The 25,223-nt window shown below is 46.0% G+C and overlaps 1 protein-coding gene across 1 annotated transcript in view; it reads left to right on the top strand.

The window, feature by feature from the left end:
* LOC144821811 (uncharacterized) overlaps window positions 1-24,877 on the top strand; it is a 221,755-nt gene extending 196,878 nt beyond the window's left edge. The window contains exon 4 of the mRNA XM_078678986.1: window positions 24,414-24,877. Within this exon, the coding sequence (XP_078535112.1) occupies window positions 24,414-24,575 (162 nt within the window). The 3' untranslated portion in view covers window positions 24,576-24,877. The remainder of the gene's footprint in view (window positions 1-24,413) is intronic.
* The last annotated feature ends 346 nt before the right edge of the window (window positions 24,878-25,223 follow it).

The following is a 25,223-nucleotide window of genomic DNA, read 5'->3' as shown; positions in this document are numbered from 1 at the left end:
TTTCTTCACAACCACATCATTCTTATAAAAAATGTGCAGTACAGACCTCCAGGTGTTTGGCGAAAACCAACACATCATCCTGGAGGATGAGACTTTTCTTTACACTTCCCAAGAGTTGTTGCATGATTCGCTGAAAAACAGAAGCAGCAGAAGCCAAGCCGAACACCATTCCACAGATTTGGAATGTGCCAAAAGGTGAGTTGAAAGCCGTGTAATGGCGGGATGTTTCTTCCAACACCACCTGAGGGTATGCTGACGCCAAATCTATTTTTGAGAACTACTCAGCCCCTCTAAGTTCTTCTGGAAGATTTCCAATCCTGGGCACGGTGTGAGAATCCACCCAAATCTAGATATGAAGGATCCTCAGATCAATGCACAAACGCATGTCCCCATTGCATTTGTGCGTTACAACCAATGGAGATAACCACAGACTGGATTTAATTGGCTCGATGACACCTCTTTCCTGCAAGCTATCAAACTCTCTTTTTAGGTCATCTCTAAGGCTGAATGGCTCTGACCTAACCTTGTGCTTGGCAGGTATGGCATTCTTTTTACCTTAATTCTGTGTTCGAAACCAACAATCCTCCCTACATCACTTGAGAAAACATTAGTAAACTCATCGACGAAAGATAACGAAGAGGGCAAATGTTTGATACCCAAAACCTGTTCACTGGTGCCTTGTTTGAGCACTATCCCAAATAGGACCTCATGGTACTACCCCAATATTTTCAGGCCGCGTATAGGCGCATGCATATTGCCTTAAATACTGTGTCCTTTATACTCTAAGATGTCCTCCATAAACCCCAAGTCAATCTTTCTTCCCTCGTACCACATAGGAACTCTAACTGGAGGAAACAACACCCTGTCACCCATGTCTTCTGATACAAATCTGACGTGATCATAGAAATGTGAGCTCTAGAATCCACTAAAAGGTAAAGGGTCTTGCCCCCAACAACTGAATCAACATATGGATTCACACAACTGCTAGGATCTCCATTTAAAATTTCCTCTTCAGTCAGTACCACAATCATATCTTGAAAATCTTTGGCAATGTGTTGCTCGCTCACCACCTCATCATCTAAAACACAGCTGATTTTGGAAATCTAGCTTGACCAGATTGACAAACTTTAGCAAAATGGCCAATTTTCACACACTTGCAATAATTCATACTGCTGGCAGGACACCCTTTGCTTTCTTTAGAATGAGGAGGGTTGCCACACCTAAAACACATGTTAGTGCATTTAAAAACACTCTTCTCAGAGCCTTTGATATCCCGGTGGACAGGTTGGTTGGATGAAATGCAACTAACTTCCTTGACCATAGGTGTCACATTGAGCTCTTTGATGGATAACTGTGCTAATTTGACACTCTTAGCCACTTTGATAATGCCCTCCAACAACAGACTTCCCATGGTTAAAAGCTTTTGTTGTATTTGTCTATCTGAGCAATGAACTGATCTCTTAATAGTTGGTCATGAAACTCACCAAATTGACACTGTGCACATAGTTTCCTTAACACAATATACAGATCAACATTTTCATTCTGCAATTGCGCCCGTTTAAAGAACGTGTAACATATCACTACCAGGCTAGGTTATATATCACATTTTGTAACTAATTTCTTTACTACTTCTTGGTAATCATCCAATTCTTCACCCTCACCCAGAACCAATTCGGGAAGATGCTTGGAAACTTCCCTGCACTCAAATCCTAAAGAATGCAAAAGCTGTTTTTCTTCCTTTCTGGTCTGAAATGTGATGCACCAAGATATGTCTTAAACGCATCAAACCACTAACTCCACGGAATGTTTGAATTGCCAAGTGGTTCCAGAAAGGGAGGTGGAGGATTGACAGATTGCATATTTGTAAGGTTAGAACCGGGCAAACTTTATCTTGTATTCAAGGTTACTCTGCCTGCCCTCACCACTCTGAGCAGTGGGAGCAAGCCTATCTAGTTAGAAAGGTATGCACTATTAAAACATTCTATTAATTAGCACAGCAAACTCAGCCTAAAAAGAAATACACAAGGACACATTGGCAGCTGCTTTTTGGTGAGGCAATCACAAAATGAGACCGAAGTTAGTTTCGATCACGGCTCAAAATGGAGGCTGAATACAAAATGGTGTAGCGAATACTAACTTAAATCATACAGTGCATGGGAAATTCAGGAAAATAAATGTTCTAATCCAACAGACCCTCCTTTTAGCAGTTGCTAAAACATTTTGCTACTATTTGGAGCAAACAACCCCCTATAGAGCAAAAGGACTACCAATTGCAATCTAATATATGCATTATCAATATTAAAAAATACCTCACCTATTGACATGATATCTTGCATATCCTGCATCATCATGGCAGTTATCCTAGGGTCGGACACTAAACCCTTCGGCTTGGGCATTAGAGTCTTGGCACAATGAGCACAGCAAGCAGGGAGACAATGTATGCACAGGCAACAGGTGAAGAGTAGGCCAACAACTACAGCTAAGAAAATGAGGATCTTTCTACCCCAGGATGCGAACAGACTCCCGAACCATCCAGAGAAAGAACAAGTGCCATTCTCTTGGTGGATGTCGGATGCACAGTTGTGCAACTTCTGAACAGCAGAGTATACATTAGGGGTGTGGTCACGTATGTAAACACAGCAGCTACTGCCAATGACACGGCAGGCTCCTCCCTGATCAGCAAAGATGACGTCTAACACAATCTTGTTTTACAAAGCAACAAGTCTCGTAGCCTGGAGCTCAGCTGTAATATTCGTCAGAATCCCTGCCATTGTATTAATGACCCCCTCTACAACTCTTGTGAGCCAATGAATCTTAAGGCTATTGGACATTGGGCCCCAAAATGGCACCATACCCTTCATGGAATCTGTAAACTGTTACAAGGTGGTATCTGTCTGATCTATATCTTCTGTTTCTGTATTAATAACCCTTCTAACTTAGGAAAGGTCGTAGTACGCGTGGAAAGAAGCACCTGGACTGTGCCCTTCCACCTCAGCTTCAAGGCCTTCCTCCTCTGGAAATTTTGTGTAAGGATGAAATCCCCGGGCTGAATGTCATGCCCAGGCCCCTCGGGTGCTGTCGGAAGCGTGTCCTGTATTTGTTGGTGAATAGAATTCTGACTTTTAGTTAACTCATACAAATAATCTACCAACAGAGGATATTCAATCTCCTAAATCCTTTGAGGTCGTGGGACGCCCCAAACATTTGTAAGGCACCCAAACACGACTTCGTAAGGTGACAATCCTTTTCTAGAGTGACCAGTCACTCTTGCTTGTAGACAATAGGGCTAATGGTAAAGCATCTGGCCACTGCAACCCTGTGCTCTCTTGAATCTTTGCCAATTTCAGTTTGAGAGTACCATTGTACTTCTCAACCAAGCCTGCTGACTGAGGGGGATTCGCAGCATGAAACTTTTGTTCCCAGGATTGTGCATCGTACACACGTACAATATTTAACCAAATGAGCAGTCACCTTTTGGATATTAGCATTCTGCCATACAGGGTCTAACAGCTTACAAATAACCCTAGCTCTGATATGAGCTGGCCCATGCGCCATAGTGACTATAGGAAGAACATATGCATCTGGTAACATCCATCTCTGTTTTCCCAACTTATCAGTTCAATACCCATCCTCATCCAAACATGCTGTGCTTTTCTGCCATATTGCTAATTCCCCCATTGTTGCCTCAGTTTGAATCTCCTTGACAGTTGGTAATGTGTCCTCAAACATGGTAACCTCAGGCACCCACCTAGCGTGACCTTCTATAAACATCCTTTTCATTTTTATTCGAGCTGTCTCATTAGCTGTCTGATCTGCAAATGCACTCCCTCTGCCCACGTCATCTATTATTGACTTGTGGGCGCTGCACGTCACTACCGCTAATTTCTGGGAAAGTGTCAAGGCTGACAAAAGCCTATGTATCAGGGGGCCATGCTGGGCCCTTATCCCATGGGAAGTGATAAACCCTCTCTCTGCCCAGAGCCATCTAAAATTATGGGCGACTACGAAGGCATAATGGCTGTCGGTATAGATGTTGACAGCCAGTCCCTCACTCAACTCACAGGCTCGAATAAGGGCAACAAGCTCTGCAGCTTTGGCCGACTGATTGGGAACTCATGATGTCTCAACTACAGTGTGTAGTGTTGTGATTGCATACGCAGCTATTGTAGTGCCATCTGGTAACTTGAAAAAAGAGCCATCGACTTATAGTTCACCTTAGGGGTCAGATAAGGGAACATCAGTCAGGTCTACCCGTACCTTCGTCTCTTCCTCTTTCACAAAAATACAATCATTTATGTCAATTTTCTCACTCTCAGAAGGGAGGGGTAGTCACGGGGACGGGATCAGACTGGCACATCTTTTAATCGTGATATGTGGGGCAAAGAAAGTTAGCTCATAACCGGTCGGATGCGCACTGGTAAGGTGCTGCATCTTGGTATTATTCAAAAGGGTAACCACAGAATGGGGCACCATGACGGTAAGGTCAATAACAAGTACAAGCTCAGCCAATTGTCTTATTGAGACGGCCACAGTTGTGACCGCTCTTAGACAGCTCAGGAGGGCTCTGGCGACAGGATCAATCAAAGCAGGAAAATAAGCCCATGGCAGTTGCTTACCTCCAAAGGCCTTTGTTAAGACAGAAAGCGCACAACCGGCCATCTCGTGTAAGTACAGCACAAACGGTTTAGTGTCGTCAGGTGTACCAAGTACAGGTGGACTTTTAATTGCTCAAAAGACTGGTGACATTCATGCGTCCAGGGCATGGGTTCATGCACATCTTTAGTAATCAAAATGAGCAGAGGTTTGGTTAGTAGGTAATAATTTGGGATCCAATGGCGACAGTAAAAAGTAATGCCAATCAAAGCACACACATCCTTTTGAGTTTGAGGGATAGGCATTTTAGCAATGGTACTAATGCGTTTAGGAGTCAATCTCCCACCCTTCTTCGACAGTAGGTGACCTAAAGAGGTGACCTCCTGTCGACAATATTGACATTTGGAGAGGGACACTTTATGTCCATGATGTGCCGAATGCAATAACAATTTCACTGTGCTGTCTTTGCAACTCTTTTCAGTGTCAGAAGCAATGAGCAGGTTGTTGACATATTGGAGCAATACATTACCTGAGGGAAGTGTGAGGGAATGTAATTGGGCTTTTAAAGCTTCAATATATATGCCAGAGCTCTCAGTATAGCCCTGAGGAGCGCAACAGAATCTAAAGCTTCTGCCAGCCAGTGTAAAACCAAACAAATGTCTACTGTCTGGATGTAATGGAATACTGAAGAATGCATTCTTCAGATCAATGACAGAAACATATTTAGCAGAGGAAGGTATCATCGTCAGAAGGGCAGTAATGTCACGGACCACCATAAACTGAGGAACCACTATCTTATTAACTTCGGCGAAGTCAATCACAAAATGATAAACATCTGGATGATCATCAAAGGAACCCGAAGGGGCCCACTTAAGGATGGGAGGATGGGAAGAATAAGGCTATTGCATACATTCGCAGGTGTCTCCTCAACAACCACTGACTTAATTAAGTCCTATATAATTTGCAACAAGACTCACTCCCCAGCCGGCAGTATCTCATACTGAGGAATACGGGGCAACATGGCATTGTATTTTATTTTAATGGAAACTGGGGGGATCTGCAATAGTACTACGTCCATGTCACCTGTTGCCCACAACCTGGGTGGCACATCTTTGAATTCAGCAGGGAGTGGCGCATCCTTGGACAGACACTGCTTAGCGTTGACCACATTAGCACCCATTGTCATGTAGACACCTTCAGGGGAACACTTAATTGTTGCATGCAACTTCTTTAAAAAATCCAAACCCATCAGATTTTCTCCGCAGTTAGATGTCAACAAAAACGGTGAATCCACAGTAAAAGGACCTATAGTCAGTGCACGGGGTTTGTAAATGTGGCTCACAACTGGTACACCAGAAAAACCTACCGAAACATTATTTTGTCCAGACAGAGCTGCCATGAGAAATGGAGCTATTCATTGCACCTATATCCCCCAGAAATTCCTTAGGTGAGCCATGCAGATCCGCATTAACATAAGGACCAGGCTGATCTACAGGTATCGGAACTGGTCCCTCACTCTGCCCTTGGCTATCCTAACTGTGAGACATTCCTGTCACCTCATCCATGTCATAATCATAATGTTCAGTTCAGTAAATCTTTATGTCGATGATTAAGAACCATCATAAAAATTCATTATAATTCATTATACAAAAATCATCAATTACATTTCTGAACTGTGAAACATTAAAAACAAAGTTTATACAATTAAAACGTGTGATATTATGTACATCATTGCTCAGCCTCTCCTATTTCTTAATTTTACTACAACTTTAAAAAAACTCATAATAGAGCATAGGGTGCGTATATCATTTGCTCTTTGCAGAAAAAGTAATGCAGTTTTGGCATGACGGAATTTTAGCTCTTTTAAAATGTGTACAAGAAATCTGCGACGAGGGATTCGATAAAAGGAACATAAAAGTACAAAATGAAGGGTGTCCTGCGGAGACCTATTGTCGCAGCCGCAGGCACCCTTCTGCTCAATTGTTAAAGTGAAACCAGGCGGATAAGCTAAAATATTAGGTAACAAATTGAGCCTAAAACGGCACATTAAAAATCTATCTTGCTGATTGTACATCAGAAATAAATAGGGTTCCATACCCTCCCCATTACTTACTAAGCGATGTGCCACTACTGATCTTTTTAGTATGTCAGAATTTGATCTGCCCCGTTCATATTTTTCTAATAACAATTTTTTGATCTGATGTTTACAAAAGGTGGCAATCGAGGTCGGGTCCCTGAAAAGTATCTGGTGATCTATGCTCCCTAGTGTGTCCTTGACATAATTTAACCATGGGATTTGAAGGCACTTATCTTTTTGTATTTTGAAAAAGGGGGGTGGTGATGGACAGAGTTTCTGAATGATGCAGAATACTCTTACCAAGTCAAGAGATCATGGTTTTAATCCATCACCGTTTTTTAGCTCACTGCACCATCCCAGCTCAGAACCTGGCTATATGCAAATTAGTCTGTTCCTGTCCCAGTGCATGATGGGAACAGGGCAAACCAAACTACCAAGCCAATTCTTATACTGGGAAGGAAACAAGCTCCCGGGGACCGGTTTCTGGCATCACAGCCTTCTTCGGCCCGGTTTGCTTGAATCCTGATGGTGCAATGAGCAAGGGACTCACGTCTGAGTATACCCTCCCACACATAGTGTGGATAAAACCGATTTTGAAAAAGGGGGGTGGTGATGGACAGAGTTTCTGAATGATGCAGAATACTCTTACCAAGTCAAGAGATCATGGTTTTAATCCATCACCGTTTTTTAGCTCACTGCACCAGCCCAGCTCAGAACCTGGCTATATGCAAATTAGTCTGTTCCTGTCCCAGTGCATGATGGGAACAGGGCAAACCAAACTACCAAGCCAATTCTTATACTGGGAAGGAAACAAGCTCCCGGGGACCGGTTTCTGGCATCACAGCCTTCTTCGGCCCGGTTTGCTTGAATCCTGATGGTGCAATGAGCAAGGGACTCACGTCTGAGTATACCCTCCCACACATAGTGTGGATAAAACCGATTTTGAAAAAGGGGGGTGGTGATGGACAGAGTTTCTGAATGATGCAGAATACTCTTACCAAGTCAAGAGATCATGGTTTTAATCCATCACCGTTTTTTAGCTCACTGCACCATCCCAGCTCAGAACCTGGCTATATGCAAATTAGTCTGTTCCTGTCCCAGTGCATGATGGGAACAGGGCAAACCAAACTACCAAGCCAATTCTTATACTGGGAAGGAAACAAGCTCCCGGGGACCGGTTTCTGGCATCACAGCCTTCTTCGGCCCGGTTTGCTTGAATCCTGATGGTGCAATGAGCAAGGGACTCACATCTGAGTATACCCTCCCACACATAGTGTGGATAAAACCGATTTTGAAAGAGGGGGGTGGTGATGGACAGAGTTTCTGAATGATGCAGAATACTCTTACCAAGTCAAGAGATCATGGTTTTAATCCATCACCGTTTTTTAGCTCACTGCACCATCCCAGCTCAGAACCTGGCTATATGCAAATTAGTCTGTTCCAAAATCGCTTTTATCCACACTATGTGTGGGAGGGTATGCTCAGACGTTAGTCCCTTGCTCATTGCACCATCAGGATTCAAGCAAGCCGGGCCGACGAAGGCTGTGATGCCAGAAACCGGTCCCCGGAAGCTTGTTTCCTTCCCAGTATAAGAATTGGCTTGGTAGTCTGGTTTGCCCTGTTCCCATCATGCACTGGGACAGGAACAGACTAATTTGCATATAGCCAGGTTCTGAGCTGGGATGGTGTATTGAGCTAAAAAACGGTGATGGGTTAAAACCATGATCTCTTGACGTGGTAAGAGTATTCTGCATCATTCAGAAACTCTGTCCATCACCACCCCCTTTTCCAAAATCGCTTTTATCCACACTATGTGTGGGAGGGTATGCTCAGACGTGAGTCCCTTGCTCATTGCACCATCAGGATTCAAGCAAGCCGGGCCGACGAAGGCTGTGATGCCAGAAACCGGTCCCCGGAAGCTTGTTTCCTTCCCAGTATAAGAATTGGCTTGGTAGTTTGGTTTGCCCTGTTCCCATCATGCACTGGGACAGGAACAGACTAATTTGCATATAGCCAGGTTCTGAGCTGGGATGGTGCATTGAGCTAAAAAACGGTGATGGGTTAAAACCATGATCTCTTGACGTGGTAAGAGTATTCTGCATCATTCAGAAACTCTGTCCATCACCACCCCCTTTTCCAAAATCGCTTTTATCCACACTATGTGTGGGAGGGTATGCTCAGACGTGAGTCCCTTGCTCATTGCACCATCAGGATTCAAGCAAGCCGGGCCGACGAAGGCTGTGATGCCAGAAACCGGTCCCCGGAAGCTTGTTTCCTTCCCAGTATAAGAATTGGCTTGGTAGTTTGGTTTGCCCTGTTCCCATCATGCACTGGGACAGGAACAGACTAATTTGCATATAGCCAGGTTCTGAGCTGGGATGGTGCATTGAGCTAAAAAACGGTGATGGGTTAAAACCATGATCTCTTGACGTGGTAAGAGTATTCTGCATCATTCAGAAACTCTGTCCATCACCACCCCCTTTTCCAAAATCGCTTTTATCCACACTATGTGTGGGAGGGTATGCTCAGACGTGAGTCCCTTGCTCATTGCACCATCAGGATTCAAGCAAGCCGGGCCGACGAAGGCTGTGATGCCAGAAACCGGTCCCCGGAAGCTTGTTTCCTTCCCAGTATAAGAATTGGCTTGGTAGTTTGGTTTGCCCTGTTCCCATCATGCACTGGGACAGGAACAGACTAATTTGCATATAGCCAGGTTCTGAGCTGGGATGGTGCATTGAGCTAAAAAACGGTGATGGGTTAAAACCATGATCTCTTGACGTGGTAAGAGTATTCTGCATCATTCAGAAACTCTGTCCATCACCACCCCCTTTTCCAAAATCGCTTTTATCCACACTAAGTGTGGGAGGGTATGCTCAGACGTGAGTCCCTTGCTCATTGCACCATCAGGATTCAAGCAAGCCGGGCCGACGAAGGCTGTGATGCCAGAAACCGGTCCCCGGAAGCTTGTTTCCTTCCCAGTATAAGAATTGGCTTGGTAGTTTGGTTTGCCCTGTTCCCATCATGAACTGGGACAGGAACAGACTAATTTGCATATAGCCAGGTTCTGAGCTGGGATGGTGCATTGAGCTAAAAAACGGTGATGGGTTAAAACCATGATCTCTTGACGTGGTAAGAGTATTCTGCATCATTCAGAAACTCTGTCCATCACCACCCCCTTTTCCAAAATCGCTTTTATCCACACTATGTGTGGGAGGGTATGCTCAGACGTGAGTCCCTTGCTCATTGCACCATCAGGATTCAAGCAAGCCGGGCCGACGAAGGCTGTGATGCCAGAAACCGGTCCCCGGAAGCTTGTTTCCTTCCCAGTATAAGAATTGGCTTGGTAGTTTGGTTTGCCCTGTTCCCATCATGCACTGGGACAGGAACAGACTAATTTGCATATAGCCAGGTTCTGAGCTGGGATGGTGCATTGAGCTAAAAAACGGTGATGGGTTAAAACCATGATCTCTTGACGTGGTAAGAGTATTCTGCATCATTCAGAAACTCTGTCCATCACCACCCCCTTTTTCCAAAATCGCTTCTATCCACACTATGTGTGGGAGGGTATGCTCAGACGTGAGTCCCTTGCTCATTGCACCATCAGGATTCAAGCAAGCCGGGCCGACGAAGGCTGTGATGCCAGAAACCGGTCCCCGGAAGCTTGTTTCCTTCCCAGTATAAGAATTGGCTTGGTAGGTTGGTTTGCCCTGTTCCCATCATGCACTGGGACAGGAACAGACTAATTTGCATATAGCCAGGTTCTGAGCTGGGATGGTGCATTGAGCTAAAAAACGGTGATGGGTTAAAACCATGATCTCTTGACGTGGTAAGAGTATTCTGCATCATTCAGAAACTCTGTCCATCACCACCCCCTTTTCCAAAATCACTTATCTTTTTGTAAACAGTCTTTGACTATTATCCTGCTTAGTTCCGCTTCCGGAGTTACCCAGATTCGGAGCCATGTCAAAATGGGTCTCACCTTTACCTGGTCGGTAATATATGGGATCCCAAGCTCAGTGTGTGCAATTTCTGCTGGGATACTCTGTGGTGTCTTCAAAATCCTATGTAGGAATTTATCTTCCTCTACTTGTAATTGTCTTACATCCCTACAACCCCAGACCTCTGCCCCGTACATAGCCTTTGCGGTACTTACAGCTCTGTATAAATTCATTACTTGTTCTGGTGACCAGCGACCCAGCCTGCGGGCGAAGTTTAATATCGCACCGTTTGCAGAAACCAGTTTTCTACACCTTTCCTCCATTAAGAAATCAAACTTGATCTCCCCATCGAATAGAAGACCCAGATAGGAAAAGGTGGTTACGGTTTCTAGAGTGTGGGCCCCTATTTTAAATACATATTTCTTAGGGGTTTTTTTGCCCGCCACCATCACAAAGGATTTGCTCAAGTTCACGGACAGATCTAAATTGTCCATGAACTTCACAAATCCATCAACAAGATGTTGCAAACTCAATGCTGTTCGTGCAAGCAGGACCGCGTCATCCGCGTACAACAGTACCGGTATATGACGCGATCCTGCTTTGGGGCAGTCAGTTTTCAGGGCGACCAGTGTTCTTTCTAGGTCATTTATGTACAGTGAGAATAAAAAAGGAGCAAGGATACACCCCTGCCTCACTCCGCTAGTGCACGGGAAGGGATCAGTACTCCCCCCCCGCGCTATAGCGGACCTTAGCAGTGGTGTTCCAATGTAATTCTTTTAGAATGTTTATAAGTCCAGGATCAATTCCCAGGTTACTCATCAGGGCCCAGAGTTTGTTCCTGTTTACTTTATCAAAGGCCGCAGCCAAGTCCATAAATCCCATGTAAACTGTTCAGTTGCTTGCTTTTGTGTATTTAGCAACTAATAGATAGAGGTTGAGACATTGATCGCTGGTTGATTTACCTGATCTAAATCCATATTGGGTATCTGCTAAGGTGTGGTGCTCTTCTGTCCATGCTGTGAGGCGGTTTAAAACGGCCCTACCCAGTAGTTTGGCTGACAGGTCTATCAGCGATATTGGTCTATAGCATTGAGGATTGTCCCTACTCCCCTTTTTGTAGATAGGGACAATTAATGCTGTAGACCAAGGTCGCGGGAGGCCTGATTTTATGGCTGCATTTAACACCCTAGTCATAATGGGAGCCCAGAGCTCAATGTTACTTAGGTAAAGGTCTGGTGGCGTGCCGTCGGGCCCTGGTGCCTTATTTCGAGTCAGACCTTGAATGGCCACGGTGGTTTCTTGTAATGAAAGTTCTAGTTCCGTAGGCCGCGCCCCGTCCCAACCCTCTCCCAAAACTGTATCGCAGGGGTGATTGTAAAGGCCCTTAAAGTGGGTCACCTACTGCTCGGTGAGTATATTAGTGCTAATCACCGGGGCACTACTGTCTTGAAAACAGGGCCTATTGATGATTTTCCAAAATTCAGTATAGTCCCTGTTTTCACCTGCTTCCCTCAGGTCGGCCCAGACTTCCGTTTGCAGCGTGATCTTTCTCTGTTTGATCTTGGTTTTGTAAATGTGTCTACATAGGGCTACTTTCTGCTTGTCCCTCGGGAGAGTCTTGAGACAGAGTTTTAGATCTCTCAGCGCCCGAGAACAATTAGTGTCAAACCATCGTGGATGTGTTATATTCTTTGTGGGACCTTTAGTTTTCAGTAGTCCATCAACCACATTGGTTAGGGACTCAAACGCTGAGACCACCTCACTACCCTCTACTGTGGGTTCTAAACAGACATGTATTTGTTTTTTGCCTCTTTCTATTAGGGTTCTATAGAATTCCTGGGCATTGATTTTTTACCACCTTAATCGTCTCCCCTGGTCCGTTGGCCGCACCTCAATGTCTGCCAGATAACTCCTTATTGAGAGACCATTATATAAAATTTCAAGAATTAGGGGATTGTGGTCACTAAACGGACTCCAGTCTGTTCTCACCTCTTTAACCTGATCTTTAGCAAAAGTGGATATTATCATGAAATCTATAATGGATGAACAACCTCTGCCTTTGAATGTTTGTGTAAGAGTACCATCTTTTCCCGGGACCATCAAATCTGTTGTATGTGTGAGAGCATAATTGTCTAACAACTTCATTCGTAATTTTCCCTCTTTGTTATGCTCAAAATGTGGTCCGCTTTCTATTGGGCAAGATGACCAATCGGGGCTTACAGGGAGAAGTTTTGGGCAAAGATGGCAATTGAAATCACCCATAACCAGGATGATTGGTTCCACACCCCCTTTCCTTTGCTCGATTTCTTGATTTAATCTACTCTCTAGTTCCTGGATGGCTGGGTTATTCCCATCTACAGGCCCTGAGTTGTAGAAATTTAATATCAGCAACCTCAGCCCTTGCCCTTGGAATACCACTGCCTGGAGAGTATGTGATGTCCAGGGAGGTTGTGTCCATGTGCCATTTATATCAAGATCAACGTACAGGGCTAGCCCTCCCTTTGCCCTGCTAGATCTGCCTTTTTGTGCTGGCACAAAGAAACATTTGTAACCATCTAACTGGTAGGGAGATGAGTCAACCTCCCACGTCCCCTGAAGTGCTATTATGTGGGAGACACAGATATACTTCCTCCAGTCCTCATTTTCAAATTTCCCCCCCAGGCCCGCTATATTCCAAGACAGTAGAGCAAGCCCTGCCCTAGTTGCTTTCCTCCCTTTGGATCCTGGTCACTTGTGGTGGGCTCAACCTTCTTAGGCAACTTAACTCCGTAGTCGCCCTCTCCTCTCAATGTTAGGGATTCTTCTGTCCTCTTTACTTCTTGACTATCCCTAGCCCCCTTTTCAATGAGTTCAGTTCCCACCCTTATAGTCGCCTTTTCAGGCCAATTCCCTACTGGGGGTAGTCAGTCGTTTTCATAAAGGGACTGTAGCGGGCTGAATCTATTTGCCCACTGGGGGTAATCTCGAGTTGGTATAAACTGGCCTGTTTGATTGCGCATTCTGTCCCATTGTCTAGGTGGTGCCCTTCCTGTACTCCAGTTGGAATAGGTCGGAGTATAAGTAATACGTCTACTCGGGTAAAAATATCCCAGTGGTAAGGTGCGTATGGTACTGGTCTGGTTTCTGTTTGGGTTACCTAGTATATATTCCACTAGATTGGTGTCCCTAAAATTCGCCACAATACAGTCCCCTGTGATGTCTTTCCTTCTACCACCTAGCCAGTTTACTCTTCTAGCCATTTAGTTAACTTATCTTTCAGTTCTAAGTGTGATTCTTTCTCTGCAGCCCTGAGTTCGGGTACCCCAGCAAAGACAATGACGTAAGGGCATGCTTCAGGAGGCAGGGTTATGTGTGGTGGAGAGTTTTCTAGTCTGTCATTCAGCGGGTGGCCTATTTGAGTTCGTCCTTGAGTTGTGGGATTCCCTATTTGCCCCAGTTGCGTACATATTCGCTGTTGAACCTTATCTATGTTCTTGATTTGATTTGATTTGATTTCAGATTTGTAAAGCGCGTAGCTACCCAAGGGCGTCCCACCGCTGACATTCAACCTGCATAATTCGGAGGGGAGTTTTTATGGGAAAAGCCAGGTTTTCAGTAGCCTACGGAAGGCCAATAGGTTGGTTTCCCTTCGAATGGGGAGTAGGAGGGTATTCCATAACTTTGGAGCATTATATGAGAAGAGACGTCCTCCTGAACGAGCTTTTCTTATTCTGGGGACACTGGCCAAGGAGAGGGAGTCTGATCTCAACTGTCTGTTGGAATGATGTGGTTTGATGAGGGGTCTCAGAATAGGGGGGCCTCTGCCATGAAGTATTTTATGTGAGATGCAGAGGGTTTTAAAGGTGATCCTTTCCTGAATTGGGAGCCAATGTAATGATTTGAGGGCAGGTTTGGCGGAGCATCTGGATTTGGTCCCGGTAAGGAGCCTGGCAGCGGCATTCTGGGCACATTGTAGTCTGTTGATGACCGATGAGGGGGCACCTAAATACAGGGCGTTTCCGTAGTCCAGTCTAGAGATAACTAGCCCCTGCATTAGCAGTTTCCTGGACTGAAAGGGGATTAATGGAAGGATTTTTCGAGCTACCTGTATAAGGCCAAAGCATGTGCCGGCGGTTTTTCTTGCCTGGACTTTAAAATTGAGATCCTGGTCCATCCAGATACCAAGGCTCTTGATTTCATTCTTGGGGGTGGGGGGTGATCCCATACAGGGTGGCCAAGTGAGGGAAGGGGGAGTCTGCGTGGGTCACCCAGAAGAAGGATCTCAGACTTTTCTCCGTTAAGTTTAAGGCGAGAATCGCACATCCATTGTGAGATATTCTGGAGGCAAGAAGACAAGTTGTCTAGACATTTGGTCGACTGGTTTATAGAAACGACCAGCTGGGTATCGTCGGCGTACATGACTACCTTTATGCCGAAGGGTGTTATGATGTCTTCTAGGGGAGACATGTATACTTTAAAAAGTGTGGGGCTCAAGGAGGAGCCCTGGGGAACCCCACACTGAAGGGGGAGAGCTCTGGAGCTGACCGAGCCGTCGGTCACCTGAAAGGTTCTGCCTTCTAAGAAGGACTTGATCCAGGACAGGGCGGTACCAGAAATTCCTGCCATGCTGAGACGGTGGATAAGGATGGCGTGATCCACCGTATCGAAAGCGGCGCTCAAATCCAGGAGGATCACTGCCACTGATCCTCCCGCGTGTAGAATGGTTCTTGCCTCTTCGATCACGGCTAGGCGTGCGGTATCCGTTCCCTGTCCTGGTCTGAACCCTGTCTGGGAATGACGGAGAAGGTTGTTAGATTCTAAGAAGAGGGAGAGTTGGTGATTGACAATCTTCTCAGCCACTTTGCTAATGCCCGGGAGGAGAGAAATTGGTCTAAAATTAGACAAGTCAGCGGGATCGAGGTGAGGCTTTTTAAGAAGCGCGCGAACTGTTGCTTTCTTCCAGTTGGTGGGAACGATGCCTTGGGTAAAAGACGCATTGATAAGTTTGGTGAGGGGGGAAGAGACCATGGAGGCAACCAGTTTTAGTTTGCTCATGGGTGCTGGGTCTGTAGGAGCCCCACTCTTCACCATATGTAGGGTGGCCAAAAACAGCTCTGTGGACATTGGGGAGAACACCTCAAGACGAGGAGCCTCCGGGCAAGTGGGAGGGGTCAGGGGGTATGGGAGAGTGCTATGGGTGGGGAGAGTTTTTTAGGATATTATTAATTTTAACTGAAAAAAACTCGGCTAACTGATTGCATCTGATGCCAGATGGATCCAATATGGGCTGTGGTTCCGGGGCTTTTGTCAGCAGGCGGACGATGCGGTAAGTTTCTTCGGGTGACTTTGCTGCAGCTAATCTTTTTCCTTCGAAAAATGTTGCCTGGGTATTTTTTATGCAGGTTTTGTAATCCTTCATGGCTGACCTGTATTCTCTTTTACTCTCGTTAGCCCAGTCCTTTCTCCAAAGACGCTCAAGCTTTTTACACTTTTTTCTAAGTTTGCGCAGTTCTGGTGTGAACCAGGGGGATTTAAAAGTTCCCTTCTTACTGGGAAGTAGTTTGTTGGGGAGGATTGAGTCTAGGGATTGTTCAATCCAGGATCGGAGTTGGGATTCCGCCAGGGAAGGATCTGGGTCGATATCAGGTGTAGTGGAGGTTAGTTCGTGAGTCCAAACTGCCGTGTCCAGTTTTGGCCAGGGGCGAGATGGTGCTTGGGGAGGGGGTCTATCCGGGGCTTCGGTGAGGAGTTGAAGCTTGAAGGGGATTAAATGGTGGTCTGACCAAGGAATGGGAAGCGGCTCGCCCACTACTAGGCCAGGGATGTTAGTGAATATAGGGTCCAACAGGTGGCCCTTAGAGTGGGTCGGCTGATTGCCTTTTAAGTGGATGTTGAGGGAGGCTAGGTCTTCCTTAAGGTTCTCCGCTGTTTTGTTTGTCAAGTCATCAAAATGGATATTTAGGTCTCCTAAAACCGTAAAGTTAGGGGATAGGCAGGCGAGAGAGGAGATAGTTTCCACTAGGGATTTGCAGAAAAGACCTTGCTGCCCTGGAGGGCGATAGACGAGGATCCCCGAAAGTGTTTTTAAGGGGGATAGGTAGATAGAGAAGCGGATATTTTCACAATCCTGAATTGGACTGTCCTTAAAATGGCAGGACAGATTGTTTCTGAAAATAATTGCGACTCCACCCCTATCCCGGAGGGTCTGTCCTGGTGTTTAATTAGGTACCCGGGGGGGAGTGTTTGAACTATTAATGAATGAATGAATGATTACGTATTTGTATCGCGCATGGCTACCCGAGGGCATCCCAGCGCTTTAGACCAACATTCATTCTCAGAGTCTAGATAAACAGGAGGGTTTTCAGCATCTTCCTGAATTTGAGATGGTTGCCTTCCAGTCTGATGTGATGTGGAAGATTATTCCAGAGCTTTGAGGCCTGTAAAGAGAAGCGTCGGCCACCCATACGCACTCTCCTTATTTTTGGGATTGCCAAAAGGTTCTTGTTGTTAGATCTTAATTCCCGACCGGGGGAGTACGGGCAGAATATTGATTGGAGCAGTGCAAGTCCTAGTTTATTGACTGCTTTGTGGACCATAGTGAGGGCTTTAAATTCGTTCCTCTGTTGCACCGGCAGCCAATGAATCTGACGGAGGGCAGGCTTAGCAGAAGTTCTCCGTGGGACATTCAGCAGCATGCGTGCAGCACAATTCTGCACAGTCTGCAAGATCTTAATAGTCCCTTGAGGGGTGCCTAAATATAGTGCGTTAGAGTAATCTAGGCGTGATAATATCAACGCCTGTACTAAAATCCTTCTGGCTTCGAAGGGGAGAAGGATAATGATTTTCCTCATGAGCCTCAGCAGCGAATAGCATGTAGCAGCTACCTTCCGGGCCTGTACTGAGAAATTAAGAGTTGGGTCCATCCACACCCCAAGGCTCTTAATTTGCGTTTTGGGCTTAGGTGGTTGGCCGAGACTATCCGGCCACCATTCCTCCACCATAGTAGGTGCCTTGTGTCCCAGCATCATCACCTCTGTTTTTGCCCCATTCAGTTTTAGGAAGGATTCATCCATCCATTCCCGAACCTTATTAAGACAGGTAGAGAGATTTTCAAAAGGGGCATCGTGAGTGGATAAGGAGATAATAAGTTGTGTGTCGTCTGCGTACGTTACAAGTTGTACTCCCCAGGGGAGCACCACCTCAGCCAAAGGCCTCATGTAAATATTAAATAAGGTAGGGCTGAGGGATGAGCCCTGAGGGATGAACTATGTCAGGGTCCGATGTAGAATTGATCCATGTTTCGGTAAGAAAGAGTACCTCAAGTTCAGATTCCAACAGGAGCAGATTGATTTCTGCACTGTGTTTCGGGAGGGACCTACAGTTAAGTAAGGCCATCTTAATCCATTGTTTTTTGGGGGAGATGCGTGGTGTCAGTCTGTATGAGCAATGAGTACAACAAGATTGTCGGTCCTCTAGAGAGATATTATGGAGACAAGGAGTGGGGATGCTATTCCTAAATTGGAGGAGGGTTTCTTGGGTGTACCTGACTGGGAATAGTATTGGTGTTGCAGAGGTCCCGGGCTCAGGGCTCGGTCTGGCGCGGACGGGCGCAGACGGGCTTGCCTTAGGCGCGCCTTTGGCGCGCCTTCGGCGCGCTGTCGGCGCGCCCGCTGCGCTCGTCCGCTGCGCTTCCTGGTGGGTGTGGCCATTTATACTGGGGATTGGCGGGAGGGGCGAGCACTAGTCTGCCGACCCACTCCTCGTCAAAGATGGCGGCACCTCACCTGCCAGGAGCCCAAACTCGGCAGCGGCAGTGAGGGAGGAGCACAGGGCACGTAGGAACCTGTGCAGCCTAAATCGCGGCAGCAGGTAAAGTGCGAGTGCGAGTGCAAATTAAAAACAAAGAATACAATTTTTTAAAAAGACAGCTTTAAAATTCTCAAAGAGCTTCCCCGGCTTTCGCCTCAGGGAATTGTTGCAGGCGAATGGCACGCGTGAGGGCTAACGCGGCTTTTATACTGGGGATTGGCGGGAGGGGCGAGCACTAGTCTGCCAACCCACTCCTCGTCAAAGATGGCGGCCCCTCACCTGACAGGAGCCCAAACTCGGCTGCGGCAGTGAGGGAGGAGCGCAGGTACCTAGGAACCTGTGCAGCCTAAATCGCAGCAGCAGGTAAAGTGCGAGTGCGAGTGCAAATTAAAAACAAAGAATACCATTTTTTAAAAAGAAAGCTTTAAAATTCTCAAAGAGCTTCCCCGGCTTCCGCCTCAGGGAATTGTTGCAGGCGAATGGCACGCGTGAGGGCTAACGTGGCTTTTATACTGGGGATTGGCGGGAGGGCTGAGCACTAGTCTGCCGACCCACTCCTCGTCAAAGATGGCGGCCCCTCACCTGACAGGAGCCCAAACTCGGCTGCGGCAGTGAGGGAGAAGCGCAGGGCACGTAGGAACCTGTGCAGCCTAAATCGCGGCAGCAGGTAAAGTGCGATTGCGAGTGCAAATTAAAAACAAAGAAAACAATTTTTTTAAAAGACAGTTTTAAAATTCTCAAAGAGCTTCCCCGGCTTCCGCCTCAGGGAATTGTTGCAGGCGAATGGCACGTGTGAGGGCTAACGCGGCTTTTATACTGGGGATTGGCGGGAGGGGCGAGCACTAGTCTGCCGACCCACTCCTCGTCAAAGATGGCGGCCCCTCACCTGACAGGAGCCCAAACTCGGCTGCGGCAGTGAGGGAGGAGCGCAGGGCACGTAGGAACCTGTGCAGCCTAAATCGCGGCAGCAGGTAAAGTGCGAGTGCGAGTGCAAATTAAAAACAAAGAATACAATTTTTTAAAAAGACAGTTTTAAAATTCTCAAAGAGCTTCCCCGGCTTCCGCCTCAGGGAATTGTTACAGGCGAATGGCACACGTGAGGGCTAATGCGGCTTTTATACTGGGGATTGGCGGGAGGGGCGAGTACTAGTCTGCCGACCCACTCCTCGTCAAAGATGGCAGCCCCTCACCTGACAGGAGCCCAAACTCGGCTGCGGCAGTGAGGGAGGAGCGCAGGGCACGTAGGAATCTGTGCAGCCTAAATCGCGGCAGCAGGTTAAGTGCAAGTGCGAGTGCAAATTAAAAACAAAGAATACAATTTTTTTTAAAACAGCTTTAAAATTCTCAAAGAGCTTCCCCGGCTTCCGCCTCAGGGAATTGTTGAAGGCGAATGGCACGCGTGAGGGCTAACGCGGCTTTTATACTGGGGATTGGCGGGAGGGGCGAGCACTAGTCTGCCGACCCACTCCTCGTCAAAGATGGTGGCCCCTCACCTGACAGGAGCCCAAACTCGGCTGCGGCAGTGAGGGAGGAGCGCAGGGCACGTAGGAACCTGTGCAGCCTAAATCGCGGCAGCAGGTAAAGTGCGAGTGCGAGTGCAAATTAAAAACAAAGAATACAATTTTTTTAAAAGACAGCTTTAAAATTCTCAAAGAGCTTCCCCGGCTTCCGCCTCAGGGAATTGTTGCAGGGAATTCTTGTGTCCCTCCTTCTGGTTGTTTCCCCTCTCTGGCTGTACTGAAGGTTTGGGTGAATCATGTACCTGTGCGATGGTACATTGCATATAACTAACGCAGTTATTTTTACTCGCCATTTGAACAATTGGCGTAATGGTTATCTGGTTAGGGTCTGGGGTAAAGTTACTACTTGTGGGGCCCTTGGACTTTCCCTGTTTAGACAGTTCATTTACTATTTTATCTAACCTGCTGATAATCGGTTTTAGCTGGCTTGTGATAAAGACTTCCAGGTGTTTTTGTAGGTCTCCGATTACCTCATCCATCCATCCTGGTGGTCCTGGATGGTGTGGCGCTACTTCTACTGTAATTACCTCGTCAGTGTCTTTTGGTCGATGTATCATAATGATAATACTGTCCACCCTTAGTGTCATCAAAGTAGTTACCACTCAATCTATTCTGTGAGGCCGCGGCATGCTGAGCTCTGTCCTGTCCACCAGCTCCACGACCCCATCCACGAGAATCCTGTCCCCTAGGGTACACGACTTTCTGCACCAACACTGGACACTCGCTATGCCAGTGTCCCTCCTCCTTATAATAGGCACACTGATTCGGCCCTACAGGCCTAGTAGTCTGGCTAGTACGGGGAAGCTGCCTGTCTGAACCACAACGTCCTCTACCATTCCCCCTAGAAGCCTGCTGCAACAACACCTTCATTTTCAATTACTTATGCTTTTTCTCCACCTTCTCCTTCTCCCCATTCTCCCTATGCTAATAATACTGCACCATACTTAATATTACAGAAGTGGAGGAGGTAGTCCAAGTGCTCTCCAAAGCCTGCAACAGAGCTTCTATGTCAGAAAGCAAGTTTGTAACAAATCTATTAACGAACAATCGAACACAAACTTTCACCAACAAATCCTGTCTGCTAAAATCCAAAAAGACACCCTCATACTAAGTGAAGAAATATGACACACTTTCATCTTTCTTCTGACGACATGCCGTTAACTTGTCCCAATCTACCCTTCTCGGTGGCATCAGAGAGTGCATATACGTAATAATTTGGCCAGGCATAGCCAGTATCTCGGCCTTAGGCTTTTCCTCAGGGTTCCTCTCCTGATCCCATGCTTTAATCTGCTTCCAGGTATCACCCAATTCAACAAAGTGGTCCTGCATGAGCACCTGTCTCAAAATATCAACAGGCACCAGCAAACCAAAGAACATTTCAATATCCGCAAGCGTCATCACTGTCGATGAAGCAGCCTCTGTCAATTCCTAATGGTATAAAATGGGATTTTTCCTAGGGTCAGGTAACTGAGTCTTAAGGGACAAAACCTCACTCCTTTTCCACGGAGTGTAGACCCATTGTTCTTGGAAACGAGCCTCTACTCTCGGTCTAATCACAGTATTCTGCTGATCCCGTAGCTCGGGCAGTTCAGGATGATATATGGGGTGGACTTCCAACATCGGAAACTGGGATACTGTCTTCGGGCTCTTTTCAAGCAGCCTACTTCGATAGACGACCATTGTCATGACATTATCAAAAACCTCACTATGTGCCATGCCAGCAACACATACAAGGTCCCTAATATAATAAATAATTTGGGGCGTTACATCATTGAAACATTGTAACCACAGTCCAATCAACGTTGCCGACATGTGCTTAAGGGCATGCCGGCTGCTCCAACAGCTCATAGACTTTCATCACATCCCATACATTTTCCACACCATAAATGGGATTATGAGCCCATTGTACAGCCTGATTAGCCACCACCTTCTTCTAAGCTTCCCCCTCATCAGACCGTATCAACGTTCGTCCTAACCGGTCCTTGAATTTTGTCCAGTCCCTTTCCTCAGAGCCATGTACTGGTGTCTCAATATTCTGTAACATGGGTGAATAGGGACAAACAGTGTGAGTGATAACAGAGTAACCGGACAATAACATCGCTACTGGCTGGGTCATGGGTGTAAGAGCTGGTGAGAAGGACGCCGAAGCAATAGGGGTTGCCGGAATGCTAACAGTAGTAGTTGCCACAGACGGCAGAGACAGAGAAAGGACAGGAGGTGCCGTGGCCAAGGCAGATCAAGCAACAGTAGCAGAGGCAACAGAAACAGAAGGACCGGGCAGCTGGGGCTGTGGGGGAAGGACAGGGTGTGGCTGTGGGGTATATGGAGGTGGGTGATGAGCATCCAGCAATTCCACCACAAAAGTATCCTTTTTCTTCTTGAGGAACATAAGACTTTTCACACTGCAATCTGAACTTCCTATCGGCACACTCTATTCCCTTTTCTATTTTGGCTCTATAATGCGATATAGCTTTCTGAGTGAATGACTGCATTCTCCCCTTCCGAACCTCTTTCTCTGCTAACATTCATCTCTGTTTAGTCTCCTTCTGCCACGGTCTGAGGGACTCAAAAATCTACTGCCTATTCCTTCTCACAAACAATTTTTCCTGGAGGAAATTAATTTTCTGTTCATCAAAAGTGCCTGTCAACTGCCACTGTAACTCTGCATTGTCCCTTTTATATTTGTGCCATAGTGTACAAAACATAATAGGGCCAATGCCATGCTTCACATTCACGCCAAAATTTGGGGTGCCTTCCGGAGGCGCTGGCTGACTTTTCTTCAATCGAGCATCAGTAGAACAACAACAGCTCAAACATAACAATTTGCTTCAGCAAAGCCTTTTAAAAGGAAAACAAGTTCACTACTTATGCCTAGCAGATATTTACAAATATCTTCATCAAAGTCAGTCCTCAGACCTCAAATACAAATCAAAGTGGCACCATGTTCATAAAGAACCTAAACAAATTCAATCGCTTGTCCAAAAACGGTCCTCAGACCGTGCCAAATACAAACCAAAAGGGAGCCATATCCACAAAGAACCAAAGCAAACTCACCTGATGCACACAGGTCAAACGAAGTTATTCTCCACTGCCGACTCTTCGGACGAAACGGTCAGATCCAAGGGTTTTGCCGTTCAGTACCCCAGTCAGGATGACCACTGGACGAGGCACCGCGCAGTCAGACAGGCGGGGCAGCTGCAAGTTCAAGACTCTCTCATGCAGGGATCCCAAGTCTGCCCGTCCGACTCGATGCGGCCCGACCTCCTCACCCGTCCACCATCAAGAATGAGTCAATAACCCAAGGGGTCCCAGTTCGGGTGCCAAATGAAGGAAGTGACCAGATTGGGGCCACACATGTCACTCACGACCACCTCTCAGCCTTCCATGTGAATGAAGAGTCTGTCAGCTAATAGAGAATACAAACCAAAGTGATTTATTAGTCATAAACTCAAGCGGAGGCCAGTCTGACCAGCATCCTTTGATTGATGCAGAGGGGACTAACTTCAGACAACATGGTAAGGTGAAAAGTACATTTCCAGCACCCCTAAAGACACACCCAGACTGGATTTTCCAGTTGGGAGCTAATGAACAAAGGAGGTACAGAAAGATGAGTTACAATCCTGGGACCGGGCACACTTTCTTTTGTATTCAAGGTTACTCTGCCTGCCCTCACCGTTCTGGGCAGTGGGAGCAAGCCTATCTAGTCAGAAAGGTATGCACTAATAAACCATTCTATTCATTAGCACAGCAAACTCAGCCTAAAGAGAAATACATGAGGGCACATCGGCAGCTTCTTTTTGGTGAGGCAGACACAAAGTGAGACAGAAGTTAGTTATGATCACGCTCAAAATGACGGTTACATACAAAATGGTGCAGCGAATGCTAACTTAAATCATAGAGTGCATGGGAAATTCCGGAAAATAAATCTAATCCAACAAAACGTAGAATCCCTTTCTGTGATTTTAACCTAGTTCACAATTTAAAAACCCTTCCTACACAGGATCTGTGTTAATAATATCTGTGTCTGTTATCAGTTATTTTTTGAGATTATGCTAGCTCTGGTGAACAGCTAAAGCTGTGTTCAGCCAGACCTAAAGAAATGGAAAAGTAAGTAAAATGAGAAGCGGCCAGATACGTTTTCATGTCTCTGTTATATTAACAATGACGATTCTAGAAATGATTTTAGAGGCCACACTGGGCCACAGATAAAGCGCAATTTGAACAGGGCAGGCATGTGTGTGTTATTTTCTCTCTTTCTCTCTCCCACTATACACACACTCTGCAAATTGGAGCAAAAACGAAATGCATTTATTGTTTAATGTCTTTTTCTTTTTGCCAGATATTTAAGATTGAATCACTTAAAATGACAACAGAAAGTGTAGAAAATTGTTATTTATTTCACATACCATCAAAACTGTAATGTTATGCTACTAGCTACAAACTAAAATCATCTGTGTCTCTGTTTTAATGCATTCGACTAACTGTTGTTTCTTAAAGGTTACAAGAACAGAGAACATTGTTGAAAAAAGAGACTCGGTTATTTACGCCTCCATTGACCACAGCATGCACCAGACTTCCGGAAACACTGTGCCAGCCTCCTGTTATACGGTTGAATACACCACAATAAGATTTCAGCCACAAACGACAGCCACTGAATAGCGTTCTTAGCCTGAAAAATATTAACACACTTTCTGCTTAATCTGCCTTAAAATCCTTCTGAAATGTACTAATTCATTTTTTTCACAAATCTATATGTTGATCACTGGCACAGGGCTGCTGTTCATGTAGAAGCAAAGCTGGAAGTGAAGCAATAATTCATGGTTATAGTGTTTTAAACCGGATGCCTGGATAATTACCACATCTCCAAAAGGTGAAATCTCGCAGTCTGTAAAGAGTATCAGTGGTTTTTTTTATAATTCTTTTTATTAAAACAAGGCATCAATAAATACATCGGTGCAAAGTACAGAAGGGGGTAAATCAACGTCATTATTCTATACAAAAATGTTTGGTCGGGGGGGGAAGGGGGGGAAACAAAACATCCATATCATAAATACTCATTCAATCAGGTTATGGAGAAGTTGGAACATCCAGAACTACAGTTGCAGGTGGTACACAAATATTCCCTCTGTATTTATTCCAGGGTCCCCAAATGTCATTCCACTTCCGAGGACGAGCCCTTGCCAGGTAAACAGTTTTTTTACGGAACATACACCAATGCATACTGTCTTTCCACCCCTCTACCGTTGGTGGCCTATCAGAACTCCACAATTGTGCTACATTTCTTTTGGCGATCATGGTTCCCAATGT

The sequence above is a fragment of the Lissotriton helveticus genome, chromosome 2_2, assembly GCF_964261635.1.
Source record: "Lissotriton helveticus chromosome 2_2, aLisHel1.1, whole genome shotgun sequence".
In the NCBI taxonomy this organism is placed as follows: domain Eukaryota; kingdom Metazoa; phylum Chordata; class Amphibia; order Caudata; family Salamandridae; genus Lissotriton; species Lissotriton helveticus.
Note: the sequence above shows the minus strand (reverse complement) of the source record. Positions and strands in the feature narration are given on the sequence as shown.